This window comes from Canis lupus, chromosome 8, assembly GCF_003254725.2.
Source record: "Canis lupus dingo isolate Sandy chromosome 8, ASM325472v2, whole genome shotgun sequence".
NCBI classification, from domain to species: Eukaryota; Metazoa; Chordata; class Mammalia; order Carnivora; family Canidae; genus Canis; species Canis lupus.
This window is the reverse complement of record NC_064250.1, coordinates 65322333-65337564: the sequence shown is the minus strand read 5'-3', so window position 1 is coordinate 65337564 and position 15232 is coordinate 65322333. Positions and strand designations below refer to the sequence as shown.

Below are 15232 nucleotides of genomic sequence, written 5' to 3'. Positions count from 1 at the left end.
TCCTAGGACCCCAGGATCATGACCTGAGCCAAAGGCACATGCTCAACCACTGAGCCTGTGCCATGTGTGCTACCTGCGTTCTGCTCCATGTTTTCCTTGATGCCATCCAAGAGCTCCTGCGCATCTTCCACATTCTCCTCTTCTTCCTCTTCACCTTCCTCTTCTTCTTCCCCTTCATCCTTAGGTGTGACAATCGCCTCCTACATACCACAGGGATATTTAAATTGGATGATGCCCTCCATGGATCTGCTACTCGCAAACTACCTAGCCAGTGATCCTAAAAAGGCTGGTGCCTGAATAGGGAATACGCTCACCCAATCATTGTGCAAGTTGTCAGGATGTGAGTATCTACAAAGATGGATGAGAGCCTCGAGGTTTTTCTTACTCTATTTTAGAAGAATCCATTTCTGTTTTAACACCAGGACTGCTTAAGAATCAACACTTTTCTAGTTGGCAGGTTTTATCTTACTTGAAGAAAACACATTTTGTAGAAATTAAGACTATCAGTAACCATTGAAGGAAATGTATCAGAGTAGCTACCGTTTCCAATAAAATTATAAAAAGCAGTTAGTTGATGGGGAGGGGGATAAATAGGCAGAGCACAGAGGATTTTTAGGGCAGTGAAACTAGTCTGTATGATACTATAATGGTAAATACATGTCATTATACATTTGTCCAAACCCATAGGAATGTATAACACCAATAAAAAACCCTAAAGTAAACAATGGGCTTGGATGATAACCAAGTGTCAGCGTAGATCTATCAGTTGTAACTAATGTAACCACTCTGATGGAGAGGCTGATAATACAAGAGGTTATGCATGCAAAGGGCAGGGGGTATATGGAAAATCCCCGTACCTACCTCTCAGTCTTGCTCTGAACTGAAAGCTTCTCTAAGAAAATAGTCTCTCTCTCTTTCTCTTTTTTAAGAGAAAGTGTGCATGTGCATGCAATGGGCAGGGGATGGGCCAGAGCAAGTCAGAGAGTGAGAGAGAGAGAAAGAAAGAGAGAAACTTAAGCAGGCTCCACATCCACACAGAGCCCGACTTGAGGCTCAATCTCATGACCCCCGAGATCATGACCTGAGCCAAAATTAACAATTGGAAGCTTAATCGCCTAACCCATGCAGGTGTGCCCCAATAGTTTCCTTTTTTAAAAAGTAGTTAATAAATAGTCTGATAATATTCTGAGAAATGTACATCAAGAATTAAAAAAAAAAACTAAAAATTGGGGTGCCTGGGTGGGGCAGTCGGTTAAGCATCCTACTCTTGATCTCAGCTCAGGTGTTGATCCGGGGATTCAGACCCCAAGTTGGACTCCACTCTGGGTGTGGAGCCTACTTAAAAAAAAAAAAAAAAAAAAAAAACTAACTAAAAATGTGCAGTCAACAGAGAGAATACTAGATATATTTTTTAGCAACAGCTGGAGACAGACTAAATTTCAAGGGCACCCCATGAAAGATGCTTCCATCTCCCAGAGGAAAGTTCTGTGGGATGCTTTCTTTTCATAACTGGGGCCAAGAACAAAATCCAATTAAAATAACAAATCTCTTTGCAGGATGCCACCTAAAATTAGTGGCTTCCTTCTTACAAGACCAAGGAGAGTATTTTTAAGATACAAAAATTCCCAGTGAAGTAGTTAGGAACATTACCAGTTTTGCTATGGCTTCAGAAATAACATCCTTCAATTTAATGTGATGCAGCTTGTAGTGCTTTGACAAGGCTTCAGCAATACTGGATTTTCCCACAGCAGGAGGACCAAGAATGCAAATCTTGATCGGCTGCAGAAGGAGCATAAGGACCATACAGTAAGTCATGAACAATCTGTGGCTCGATAGAGTGTTTTTTATTTCAGGGGAAGGGGGGGTCTTTTCTGAATGTCTCTGGATCCTGTGGGCTAATGCTCTTCTCTCAAGTCTCCAGAGTCATTCTTCCACTGCCAGCCTCTGTGGTCAGTGGCACATTGTCCCAACAGCTCAATCTGTTGGGACAATGCTGCTGTCCCATCATCAGGGAGTGGCTATTCATGTCCATTCATTCAGCAGGTACTTAGTGAGCACCTACTATGTGCACTGACCAACCATGGGGGACACAACACTCAACAAGATGTACTTAGGAACGGCCCCAAAAGTACTAAAAAGTAAAGTACTCAAGTGTAGGGACACCTGGGTGGCTCAGGGGTTGAGCATCTGCCTTCGGCTCAAGGTGTGATCCCGGGGTCCAGGGATCGAGTCCTACATCAATCTCTCCAGCAGGGAGCCTGCTTCTCCCTCTGCCTGTGTCTCTGCCTCTATGTCTTTCATGAATAAATAAATATACTCTTAAAAAAATGTACTCAAGTGCTATATACTACCATATTAGTCTTTTTAAAAAATGTTTAATTTAAAATTCAATTTAATTAACATACAGAGGTTAACATTTCAGAGGTAGAGGTCAGTTATCCATCAGTCTTATATAACACCTAGTGTTCATTCCGTCACGTGCCCTCCTTAATGCTCATCACTCAGTAACCCCATCTCCCCACCCCCCTCCCCTCCAGCAACCCTCAGTTTGTTTCCTAGAGTTAAGAGTCTCTTATGGTTTGTCTCCCTCTCTGATTTCATCTTATTTTATTTTTCCTTTTCTCCTCTGTTCATCTGTTTTGTTTCTTAAATTCCACATATGAGTCATATTACTCTTATAAAGACAACAAAGACATAGAATTTCTGGTCCAGTGTGTGGCGGCTTAGATTATGCCTCATGAATCTTGTTTCTGGACTAACTGGATCTTTAATCATACTTTACTATTTAGCACAGTATTTTTTTTCTAGTTTTAAAAAAATATACTCATTAAAATAAAACAAAACAAAAAAAAACAGCCCCACCATTTCTTCTGCTGAAACTTGTTTGAATGTTCCAGAAGCTCTGTGACATTCAAAACCAGGGAGTAAATGTATAATACTGAATTTAAAAAATTGCTAGTGGTCATTTCTTTCAATGTGGTCCCAATAGTTGAACTGAGGCCTCGTACTTTGTAAGGGAAATTAATAACAAAAATCAGGCTGATGGGAAGAATTCCCATTGGCAGAGTGTCCATGCGCTTAAAAGTTATCTAACTTGAGCCACAAAGTTGGTTGTAGTTATTATTACCACCACTTGACAGATGAAGGGACCAAGGCTGTGAAGGAAATAAGCAGGCACACTGCAGGCGGTGCTGGATGACAATGGTGAACATGACTGATCTTAACTGGTGAGAGACACTTTTGGGGTGATGATGATGACCAAGATGGCGGGCAGGGGAGGGCAGGTGTCTGAGAAAGCAGCTCAAACTACTTGAGTCCCAATAGGCAGGGCTGTGCTCCTTGGTGGACCTGGTGTGTTCACCACAGCCTGAGGTCCCCTGTCTACTGAACATGTTCACTAGCACCATTTTGTCCACACACCGATGGCAGATCTGTCTCCTGGGATGGGCGCACCTCAGCCAGGTAAAAAAACAGAATGACAGTGGATCCACTTAATAGTGAGAAGTATTGGGGCACCTGGGTGGCTCAATTGCTTAAGCATTTGCATTTGGCTCAGGTCATGATCGCAGGGTGCTGGGATCGAGCCCCATATGGGGCTGGCTCCCTGCTCAGTGGGGAATCTGCTTCTCCCTCTGCCCTCTGCCCTTCTCCCTTGCTCATGCTTTCTTTCTCTCTCTCTCTTTCTCTCAAATAAATAAATAAAATCTTTTAAAAAATAGAAGTATGACTCCCACTGAACTCAGAACTCCAAGTGCACTTGTCTGGTACATATGCTCCCTCGGAGAAAACAGGCATGGAGGGTTGTTGATGAGCATCATGTGGAACATGAAGAGTTAGAGGAACAGGCTACTTAATGGCATCCAGTCACATTAGCTTGATGCATCAGTCTTCAGCAGGGACCAGCTTGCCTTGCTAAAGGACCCGGAATCGCGGAAGCCCTTGGCTTAAGGCTCCATGTTTTGGGATGTCACTGGTATGGCACTGTCTACCTTACCCTCTATAGTTTCCTGTCCTATGCTTTTACATGACCAATACCCCCAGGGATGTATAGACTGTTCAATTATCAGAGATGCTTGGAGCACCAGGGTGGCTCAGTTGGTTGTGTCTGCCTTCAGCTCAGGTCGTGATCCCAGGCTCCTGGGATCTAGCCTCGCATGAGGCTCCCTGCTTGGCGGGGAGTCTCCCTCACCCTCTGCCCCTCCCTCTCCACCCCCCTCTTACGGTCTCTCTCTCTCTCTCTCTCTCACACTCTCTCTCTCTGTCTCAAATAAATAAATAAAATCTTAAAAAAATTTTTTTTAGATGTGCTTATTCCCTCTATCATGGTCTACCCAGTCTTGTTAATTGGGAACCATGAGATCTCTTTAAGGTGTCTTGTTTTATTTATTTATTTATTTATTTATTTATTTATTTACTTATTAAGGTGTCTTGTTCTTATACTTTAACTGTGTTGATTTACATTTGACCCACAGAAGACAACACTAGTTTCACCATTTGAGTTGGGTCTTGTGCGTCTCAGGATAGGCTCCAGGTACAGCCACCATGGGTATCTCAGATGCTTAAAGAAATCATTGTTCTTTTGCTGAGAGGCACATCTTCTACTTACTCTTAACTAGGCATGTTTTTCAGGAGAATATGGTTCTTAGGACACAATGGTGATACTGTTCTTGCTCATATGGAGCCTCCCATGCACAGTGGTAGCTATGGTTAGGATAGCACCTGTTCCTCATAAGGTCTCCCATAGTTTTCAACACATGTTCTCACGTACGAGCCACTCTTATCTTTGGGATACTTCCCTGGGATAAATCATGGTCCTGGGCAAGGGCTACATATACCTGATTTCAGGTAGGGAGGTGTGAAGACGCTTCAGTTAGGCTCTTCTAGCTAAGTTTGCATGCCAGCTAGTTTGAATCTCTGATTAGCTGTGGGACCTTGAAGAAATTGCTCAATCTCTCTGAGCCTCAGTTTCATCATCTATAATGTGGAGATAAACACATCTACTTTGAAGAGTTTGATGTTTATTTTATTTTATTTTTTTATTTATGATAATCACAGAGAGAGAGAGAGAGAGGCAGAGACACAGGCAGAGGGAGAAGCAGGCTCCATGCACCGGGAGCCCGACGTGGGATTCGATCCCGGGTCTCCAGGATCGCGCCCTGGGCCAAAGGCAGGCGCCAAACCGCTGCGCCACCCAGGGATCCCGAAGAGTTTGATGTTTAAAAAAAAAAAGATTTTAGTTATTCATGAGAGACATGGAGAGAGAGGCAGAGACATAGGCAGAGGGAGAAGCAGGCTCCCTGCGGGGACCCCGATGTGGGACTCGATCCCGGGACCCATAGGTAACCCAGGCTGAAACAGGCCAGGAGGCACCTGTTATTTTTCTGTATATAGACAGTGCTGTGGCAGTCAGCCTTGAGCTTAAGATTGTGTTCAATTTGTGTCAAACATAACAGTCATTATCTGTGTTACCTTTAAAATGTTTAATATTTGATTGACAGAATCAATATAATATACTTACAGATGGTTAGACAGGGACAAGTGGGTCATATTTTTTTTTTTTAAGGAGAGTAATTCTGTTTTGTTTTTTTTTTAATTTTATTTATTTATGATAGTCACACACACACACAGAGAGAGAGAGAGAGAGGCAGAGACACAGGAGGAGGGAGAAGCAGGCTCCATGCACCGGGAGCCCGACGTGGGATTCCATCCCGGGTCTCCAGGATCGCGCCCTGGGCCAAAGGCAGGCGCTAAACCGCTGCGCCACTCAGGGATCCCCAAGTGGGTCATATTTTAAAAAGAACTTGATTTTAGAAATTGGCACATTTGAAAAAGAAAATATTTTCATTGGTGTGATTATACTAAAAGTTTCATCCACATTGCTTAAGTCAGAATTTAAAACAAGAAACGAAATCGTTAAGTTGAATTGAAACAGGAAATCGTTATAGTTACCAATAATCTTCTGCTTTGCTTGTACTCTTTGAGGATATTGTTGATATTTTCCACGAATCCTGTTTGGGCAACCCAGCGAATGTTAAAATTCTCCTTCACAAAAAGTGCTTCCATTCTCAAGTTGACCAGTAAATGGTCAAGGCATTCTTGCTAAGAGATAAAGGAATATTAGAGATTGGAGAATCATCTTGAGATTTTCTTTCATCTTGAAGGTTATAACAGACCCAAATCGCTGCTATTAAAGAAAAATATATACATTCACAAAACATGGAAGCCAGTCAATGGTGGCACCCACAATGGTGTTGACCGAGCACCCCTTGTGGGCATCTGTGACACTTCCAAACTCACCCCACGTCTGCGTCAGGATGGGCAGCATCTTGGTTCTCAGACAAGCAGCTCAAAGAGCTAGAAGATGCTGGAAGCCCTAGTGTAAGGCTTCTTCATCTTTTTTTTTTTTTTAAACAAATTGTAATTGTATCTATTCTTTGAATAGTGGAATCTCATGGCTCAAAATCCAAAAGAAAAAAATACAAAGGAAAGCATTCTCTGTGACCCCCATCACCACCCACCCAGCTCTGCTCCCCGGAGGCAACCAGTGATACTAGTCCTTTCAGAAGCATTCTCAAAGGTAGTGTTTTGATGCAATTTATTCCTAGAAAGAAAAAAAAATTATGTCCTAAAGCAAGTTCAAAGGGCACACTGCTGACAAAAGCTGTTGTAACGGGATCAGAAATCCCAGGTTCCTGTGTGAATTATACAAGGAGGCCAAAGAGAAGGACATCCAGTGTCTGTCTGTAAAGCATTTACGTATCAAACAGTTTTCAAATACATCTTCTGACCAGGACCTCTGAGGGTTTTTCAGAAAAGAAACAGAAGCTCTCAGAAGAGAAGGGGAAATTGCTTTGGGGGAAAATGTTTAGCTGTGCAGGAAGAGCAAAGATGAACCTGGAAGCCAGCTATTCTGACTCCAAATCCCTCAAGAACCAATACATTAGGGAAAAGAATCTCTTATCTACTTACCGTTAAGTCCTTGGTTAGGAAAGCATTTTCTTTGGGTATTTTCTGGATTTTCCCAGGGCCAGTGTTTTTACTGATGCACTGTTGGAGAAAAAATAGAAATACTATAGTTTGCCTGTAAGATTTTAATACACAATTTCTCGAATGAATGACAATATAAGTAAATAATCTCTTTTTTCTTTTCTTTTTTTCTTTTGGCTGAACAGAGGAGGAATACCCTGAGGGTATATATTGATTCATTTCGTTTGCAAATATTCAAGTTCACCACCAGGAGTCAGGGAGGGACTGGAAACAGAGATGAGTCAGGGGGCGATCCCTGCCCTCAAGGGACTCTCAGTCTGAAAGGGAGGGAGTCAGCCTGAGTATACAGATGATTATGCTGGATCCCTCTGCAGTTTGCAGAGGGGCCCCTGGGAAAAGAGGCGCCTGGCCTGTGCAGGATGTGGGAAGGAGGCAGGGAGGTTTTCCGAGGATGAAATCTGAGCTGAATGTTAAAGATGAGTAGGGGGCAGTCAGGGCAAGGCCACACTTGATGGACCAGCAGGGCTACAAGATAACAAGTGGCCTGTATTGGAGAGACAGCTCCCATAGACCTAGAGGCCCTGGAATCTGCCAGTAGGTTTGGGGAACCTGACCGTATCAGGATTTTGGAGCAAGTGTCCAGTACACATTTTAGTAACCCTTCCATGTGATTCGTGTGTGTCTTGGTCCCACAGCGGTCTCTCCTGTTCCCTTCCAGGCACAGACTGCAGAAAGGCCATCTTGATTGTAAATATCCCAACACATACACTGCAAATGCAGACAGTGACTTTGGTTTTAAGAATATTCCATTTGGGGAGTCCCCAGTCTTGTTAGCACACCCAATCCCAGAGCAATATTTTAGAGACGAACACACTTTCAGAAAAGCCATCAAATATGGGATGGAACAGCAGTACCTTGACCAAGTCTTCCAGGGTATGAACAGACTCGTCCACGGCAACCAGGTAATGAAGCTTCGGCACGTGGTCTATTATGTTTTGTATCACTCTGCAGCCCACCAGGAAAAACCATCACCGAGGGAAAAAGCAAAAGGGACGGAGTCAAGTACAATCCACTGATCACCACTGCCAGGGGCCAGACAGCATCTCACTTCATTTCCAACACGGTTAGGGTTGGGACAATGATCTCTGCTGATGGAGAAGCTGGGAAAGTTCAAGCCCCCATGTTGGCTGTACAGATAACTTAAGTAAATAAATAATTCTTTTTAAAGCAACCTATTAGAAAAAATCCGACCGAAAGGAGCTTGGGTCCCTCTGTAATAGGAACAATTGAACTCTGATTTTTTAAAAGTTTTATTTATGTAAGTAATCTCTACTCAACGTGGGGCTCAAACTCACACCCCAAGATCAAGAGTCACATGCTCTTCCAATGAGCCAGTTCAGGACCCCTGAACTCTGATTTATCTCTTTGGAAGAAAGATGTTAAGAAATAATGCTAAGTATTTTGTTTTACTTACTTTAAAGATGTAAAAGATTCTTTTACATCTTTAAAACCTGAAAAGGTAATGCAAAATCTCTGCGGGAAAGAAGGGTACATTTCAGCTCCTCCATGTCCAGTGTTAAATGCTGGCTGGAGTTTGAAGCTTATATTATTTAGAGGACCCTTCTTTAAGAAAAATCATAAAAATTAAATTTGGGGCCTTGGAAGAGACTTATGCAGGGGTGGGTCTTGAAGGTTAAACTTCATTATTTCCCAGCAAATTTGTAAACCTACCTGTGGATGACTAATTTACTAGCCACCAGTGGAATCTAGAAGCCAGAATCTCAGGGAAGTGCCAAAACTGCTCATTTCTTGCAGGGGAGTCATGGGGGTGTTAGAATAAAGTCCCTGGAACCTGAAGTGTGGAACTGACAAACCACAAATATAGCAAACCCTCTCTTTGACACAGTGTCCAAGTCAAGGTCTACAAGGAAAGAGGGTCTTCAGACCTACCTGGAGCCTTTTGCTGGGATACTCTGAGTGTAAAAAAATAGGAGTTCAAGTTCACCCACAATTGCCAAACAAACAAAAAAACGCTTTGGTTTAGATAGAGGTCACTGTCTAATTTCTGGAATTTAAGTCAGTAGGCTGAATATACCAAGCTTACCCAGGACAAAGGTCCCCAGAATGCATGTAACAAATTCTTTCTTTTCCAAAATCGGAAGACATGCTATTTTGCTGATAAACTTTCTAAAAGATGAACTTGAACTTGTCATCCGAAGCACGGTACTTTTAGATGGTGGATACTATTCCACCAGCTGCAAAACAGAGATAATAACCAGACATTGTGCGTAGGATTGTCATGAAGAACAAATAGTGACACACGTAAGGGTCTTGGAGCTTGGTAGGTGCTCTCTAAGTGTTCACTTAAACACAAACATATCAGTCAATTACTTTCGGGGAAGTCCTAGCCGGAAAACACTTACCCTGCTAGATCAAGAACATGAATTGCTGGAATTACATTTGTTCCATCTCCAAACACTGGTAATGCAGGGACCTCACCCAACCAAGCTATCTGAAAGAAAAGCAAAAGCATATTTTTCTCTGGTTGTATGTTAATTATATATTAATTGTCTATTACACCTTACACACAGCTATAGTAAGGGGCGTTCAAAAGACTCTGCTGTCTGTGAAGTCATCGCCTAAAGGGGATTTTTGAGAATCAGTTCTGATGAGATTACGTTGCTGATCAAATTCTATTAAGAGTTGAGGAAGGGGAAAAAAAAAGAGTTGAGGAAGGGGAGGTGGGTTGGGGGATGGGGTAACTGGGTGACGGGCACTTAAAAGGGCACTTGATGGGATGAGCACTGGGTGTTATACTATATGTTGGCAAGTTGAATTTAAATTAAAAAAAAAAATCCTAGTAAGAGAAATAGTGTAACCTCAGGACTGAAATACTTTTCAAGAAGTCTACAATCTCATTGGTGATCTCCAGTGGTCATCTGAATGGTGTCTACAGAGAAATGAAATGCTTTCAAATGCATGACACGTTCCATTATTACAAAAAAAAAATGAGATTGATAGTCTAAAATTACTCCATGGGTCAGGGGTAATTATTATCAGTTCATAGATGAAATGCTTAGTAGATAAATGCAAGAGGTTGTACAAATAATGATTCGCTGAGCCTGGATTTGAACCCTGATCTTCAGAGTCCAAATCCTTGTCTTTTCGCTGCATTTACGTATTTCAGTAAAGAAACAGTCTGGATACTGTTAAGCTGTCAGGTACTAGATGATTTTAAATTGCTTTTCAAGAGTGAAAGAGGTAGGAGTGGGGACCATAGCAGATGAATATTGTAAGATATTTTGGATTTTGGGAAACCATTTAAGGGGTTTTTATTAATTTAAATTCAATTAATTGGGATTCCTGGGTAGCTCGGTGGTTGAGCGTCTCCGTTCCGCTCAGGTCGTGATCCCAGGTCTGGGGATTGGGTCCTGTATCCGGCTCCCTGTGAGAAACCTGCTTCTCCCTCTGTCTCTGCCTCTCTCTGTGTGTCTCTCATGAGTAAATAAATAAAATCTTAAAAAACAAATAAATACAATCAATTAATTAACATTTAATGTATTATTGGTTTCAGAGGTAGAGGTCAGTGATTTATCAGTTGTGTATAACAACACTCAGTGCTCATCACATCATGTGCCCTCCTTAATGCCCATGACCCAGTTACCCCATCCCCCAACCCCCCTCCCCTCCAGCGACCCTCAGTTTGTGTAAGAGTCTGTGATTAAGAGTCTCTTATAGTTTGTCTCCTTCTCTGATTTTATCTTGCCTTATTTTTTCCTCTCTTCCCCTACGATCTTCTGTTGTGTTTCTTAAATTCCACATATGAGTGAAATCATATAATAGTCTTTCTCTGATTGACATTTCACTTACCATAATACCCTCTATTTCCACACATGTCATTGCAAACGGCAAGATTTCAATTTTTTTGATGGCAAAGTATTATTCCATGGTATACATACAGCACATCTTTATCCGTTCATCTGTCAATGGACATTTGGGCTCTTCCCACAGTGTGGCTATGTGGACATTGCTGCCATAAACATCAGGGTGTACATTCCCCTTCAGATCATTACATTTGTATCTTTGGCATAAATGCCCAGTAATACAATTGCTAGGTCATAAGGTAGCTCTACTTTCAACTTTTTGAGGAACCTCCACACTGTTTTCCAGAGTGGTTGCACCAGCTTGCATACCTACCAATAGCATGTGAGGGTTCCCCTTTTTCTGCACCAATATCTGTCATTTCTTGACTTGTTAATTTTAGCCATACTGACCAGTGAGGTGGTATCTCATTGTGGTTTTGACTTGTATTTGCCTGACGCTGAGTGACAAGCATTTTTTCATGTGTCTATTGGCCATTTGTATCTCATCTTTGGAGAAATGTCTGTTCCTGTCTTCTGCTCATTTCTTGGTTGGATAATTTGTTCTTTGGGTGTTGAGTTTGATCAGTTCTTTATGGATTTTGGATATTAATCCTTTATCTGACATGTCATTTGCAAATATCTTCTCCCATTCTGTTGGTTGTCCTTTGGTTTTGTCAACGGTTTTCCCTTGTTATACAAAAGCTTTTTATCTTGATGAAGTCCTAATAGTTCATTTTTGCCTTTGTTTCACTTGCCTTTGGGGACATGTCTAAATAAGTTGTTGTGGGGTTGCTGCCTGTGTTCTCCTCTAGGATTTTGATGGACTTCTATCTCACATTTAAGTGTTTCAACCATTTTGAGTTTATTTCTGTGAATGGTGTGAGGAAACGGTCCAGTTTCATTCTTCTGCTTATGGCTGCCTGACTCCCAACACAATTTGTTGAAGAGATTGTCTTTTTTCCTTTGGATATTCCTTCCTGCTTTGTTGAAGATCAGTTAACCATTTAGTGGTGGGTCCATTTCTGGGTTTTCTATTCTGTTCTATTGGTTTATAGGTTTGTTTTTGTCCAGTACCATACTGTCTTGATGATTACAGCTCTGTAATATAACTTAAGTCCAGAATCGTGATGCCACCAGTTTTGGTTTTCTTTTTCAACATTCCTTTGGCTATTTGGGATCTTTTTGGGTTCCATACAAACTTTAGGATTATTTGTTCCAGCTCTTATTTGTGAAATAAGTTGATGGCATTTTGATAGGGCATTGAAGGGTTCTAAGCAGTGAACTGACATCATTAGATTTGCTTTTGTTGCCTCGTGAAGGAATGATGGGAAGTAAGAATCTAAATGGGCAGCTGGAGGCCAGGATAGTTGTGTGGACAAGAGTTGTCTGCCCTACCTAGCCTGTGGGTAGGGGGTTGGGGGAGTGGGGTTGGAGAGGAGGAGATACTGAGGAGGTTGGCTGTATAGTTCTGGGGGATTTTGTGTTGGATGAGAAAGAAGGAGGAGTTGGATTCTGGTTGGTGAAGCTGGGTGGAAGAAGGTCCCACTTTCTGAGATGGGGTCCTGGAGCAGGTTTGGGGATGACTGTAGGTAGAGTTTGGGTTTATGGAACATCCAAAGTGAGGCGCTAAATAGATAGCTAGATTGACAGAGCTCAGATTCAGGAGAGAGCCCTGCTGTAGAAACTAATGTTTGAGAGTCATTGGTACCAGTCATGGGAATGGACAGACCAACCCAGGAAAGAGCGTAGATAGAGAAGACAAGAAAGAGGTGTCTGTGTGGTGAAGTCAGTTGAGTGTCCAGCTCTTAGTTTCAGCTCAGGTGGTGATCTTAGGATTGTGAGATCAAGCCCTGCATCCAGCTCTCCTCTTGGCAGGGAATCTGCTTCAGATTCTCTCTCTTCTTCTGTCTCTCCTACTTGTGCGCTCTCTCTCTCTCTCAAATACATAAATACATCTTAGAAAAAAAAAGACAAGAGGATCTCAGGCAGGAACCTGAGAAAGCCAACATTCAGTGGTCAAGTAGGTGAGGAGCAGCTGAGAATGGTTAAGGACAAATTGACTTCATCACCTACCAGTCTCCTATAATTTGGCCACACTCATCTATTTGCTGTTCCTTAACACAACCCACACATTTCTGCCTCAGGTCTTTGCACTTATAGTTCCTACCACCTTTCCTCCAGAAAGCAAAGTAGCCAGCTCCCTTGTAACTTTCTGTTCAAATGTCATATCATGGGAAAGGCCTTCCCTGACCATCATAATCAAGATACAACTTGAGAGCCTACCACTGGCTCTGTTTCTATCTTTCTCTGTTTTGTTGCTTTCCATCTTATTTTTCAACATCTGAAATACTCTATGTGTGTGGGTTAATGGGGTTCTTATCTCTGGCTCTCCTCCTCTATGCCACTGGAATGCAACCTCACAAATGTGAGGACTTTATTATTATGGTATCCGATTCCCAGAATCTACAATGTTTTCTGGCACACGATGGGCATCAATGTCTGTCTCATGAATGAAAGGAAATCCAACTTTCTCCTTATTATCCGGAGAGTGGTATATACAGGTTGCTAATAATTAGAAAGAAAAATAGAAAAAGAAAAAAAATCTTCAAATTATATAACCTTACTCTAAGACATTTTTAAAAACCCTCATAGTCACTGAAAAGTCATACCTTAAAAAAATAATGTAAGATGCCTTCTTCTACTCCATATTGAAGTCCAGCAGCAACCACATAAGTCGTGAGTTTTTTGGCCTATTAGACAAAGTAGAGGAAAAAAGCTAAATATAATATTATTACTCATACTGAACCAGATTATTTAGTGGTTAAAATGAATGAATGCCTCTGACCACTACCGAAATTTATTTGGGACTTTTAATTAAATGAAAGCCAGAGATAATAATTTGTGAAGACTTAACACCTGCATGCTCTACACTGGTGTCTATGAGATATAAAAATGAGTCTTTTCACGATGACGTTTAGTTACCCAGTAGGGGAGGCAGACATACATAGGGAATTTTTAGTAATGGGCCTCAATACAAGGTGTGATATTGTGATTCATAATAAGAAATATATATTTGGTCTTCATCTCCATATTTGGCACTGAGATCCTAAAACCATGGCAATTTTCAAGCAAATGGAGTGACAACGGTGCCTTTTATGTTAACCAGGTGATTTTTGGATCCAGCCTGAAGATGTGGGTTAATTGCCAGTTTCCAGTTCCCTCCACTATCTCCAGGGAGCGATGGGGGTGGGGGGCGGTGGTGGAGATCGAGTTCAACCACCAACAGCCAATGATTTATTTAAACATGATGAAGCCTCCATAAAAACCCAAAAGGAGAAGGTGTGGAGAGCTTCTGGGTTGGTGAACATGTGGAGGTTTGGGGAGAGCAGAGAAGCTCCATGCCTTTCTCCAAACCTTGCCCTGTGCATTGCTTCCATCTGGCTATTGATGAGCTATATTCTTTTATAACACACTGGTCATCTAATAAGTAAAATGTTTCTCTGAATTCTGTGAGTCACTCTTAGCAAACTAATTAAACCTAAGGCTCAGGGAGGTGAGAGGGGTCATTGGAACCTTCAATCTATAAGGGTTGGTCAGAAGCCACAGGTGATGGCCTGAGCTTGCAACTGATGAAGGATAGAAGCAAAAAAAATGTCCACCTTTAGCCCAAGAGACTGTCCTACCTTACATAGTTTTGGTAAAGATCAAATACGATCTGGTTGCTACATTTTTTTTTTAAAGATTTATTTATTTTTTTTAAATTTTTTTTTTAATTTTATTTATTTATGATAGTCACATAGAGAGAGAGAGAGAGAGAGGCAGAGACATAGGCAGAGGGAGAAGCAGGCTCCATGCACCGGGAGCCTGACGTGGGATTCGATCCGGGGTTTCCAGGATCGCGCCCTGGGCCAAAGGTAGGCGCCAAACCACTGCGCCACCCAGGGATCCCAAAGATTTATTTATTTATTCATTCAGAGAGAGCGAAGAGAGAGGCAGAGACACAGGCAGAGGGAGAAGCAGGCTCCGCACAACAAGCCCAATGTGGGACTCGATCCCAGGTCTCCAGGATCACACCCCGGGCTGCAGGCAGCGCTAAACCACTGCGCCACCAGGGCTGCCCTTTTTTTTTTTTTTTTTTTTTTTTTTTTTTTTTTAAGTAGGCTCCATGTTCAACATGGAGCTCAAGGTGGGGCTTGTATTTACAATACTGAGATCAAGGCCTGACATGAGAGCTTATTCAATTGAGCCACCCAGATGCCCCCTGGTTGCTACATTTTAAAAGGGTCTCATGACTGCTCATATATTTCACTGATGGTTAATATTGAACTGTATGAAAAACACCAGAGAAATCTTGCAAAAGTAGTTTTACAATTAGAAATTCA

General features: G+C 41.9%; 1 protein-coding gene and 1 long non-coding RNA gene across 5 annotated transcripts in view; one reads left to right on the top strand and one right to left on the bottom strand.

Moving 5' to 3' along the window:
- Positions 1–15232, bottom strand: part of AK7 (adenylate kinase 7) — a 76662-nt gene that overhangs the window by 20925 nt on the left and 40505 nt on the right. For all 4 annotated transcript variants that reach the window (XM_025442946.3, XM_035719884.2, XM_049113452.1 and 1 more), the window contains 7 exons: positions 13520–13600; positions 9411–9499; positions 7902–7992; positions 6970–7047; positions 5950–6099; positions 1651–1779; positions 74–200 (listed from right to left, as the gene is read on the bottom strand). In XM_025442946.3, the coding sequence (XP_025298731.3) occupies positions 74–200; positions 1651–1779; positions 5950–6099; positions 6970–7047; positions 7902–7992; positions 9411–9499; positions 13520–13600 (745 nt within the window). The remainder of the gene's footprint in view (positions 1–73; positions 201–1650; positions 1780–5949; positions 6100–6969; positions 7048–7901; positions 7993–9410; positions 9500–13519; positions 13601–15232) is intronic.
- LOC125755613 (uncharacterized) lies at positions 132–8387 on the top strand. Its single transcript, XR_007412542.1, has 3 exons — positions 132–340; positions 1702–1806; positions 6443–8387. It is a non-coding gene; the product is annotated as an uncharacterized LOC125755613 (long non-coding RNA).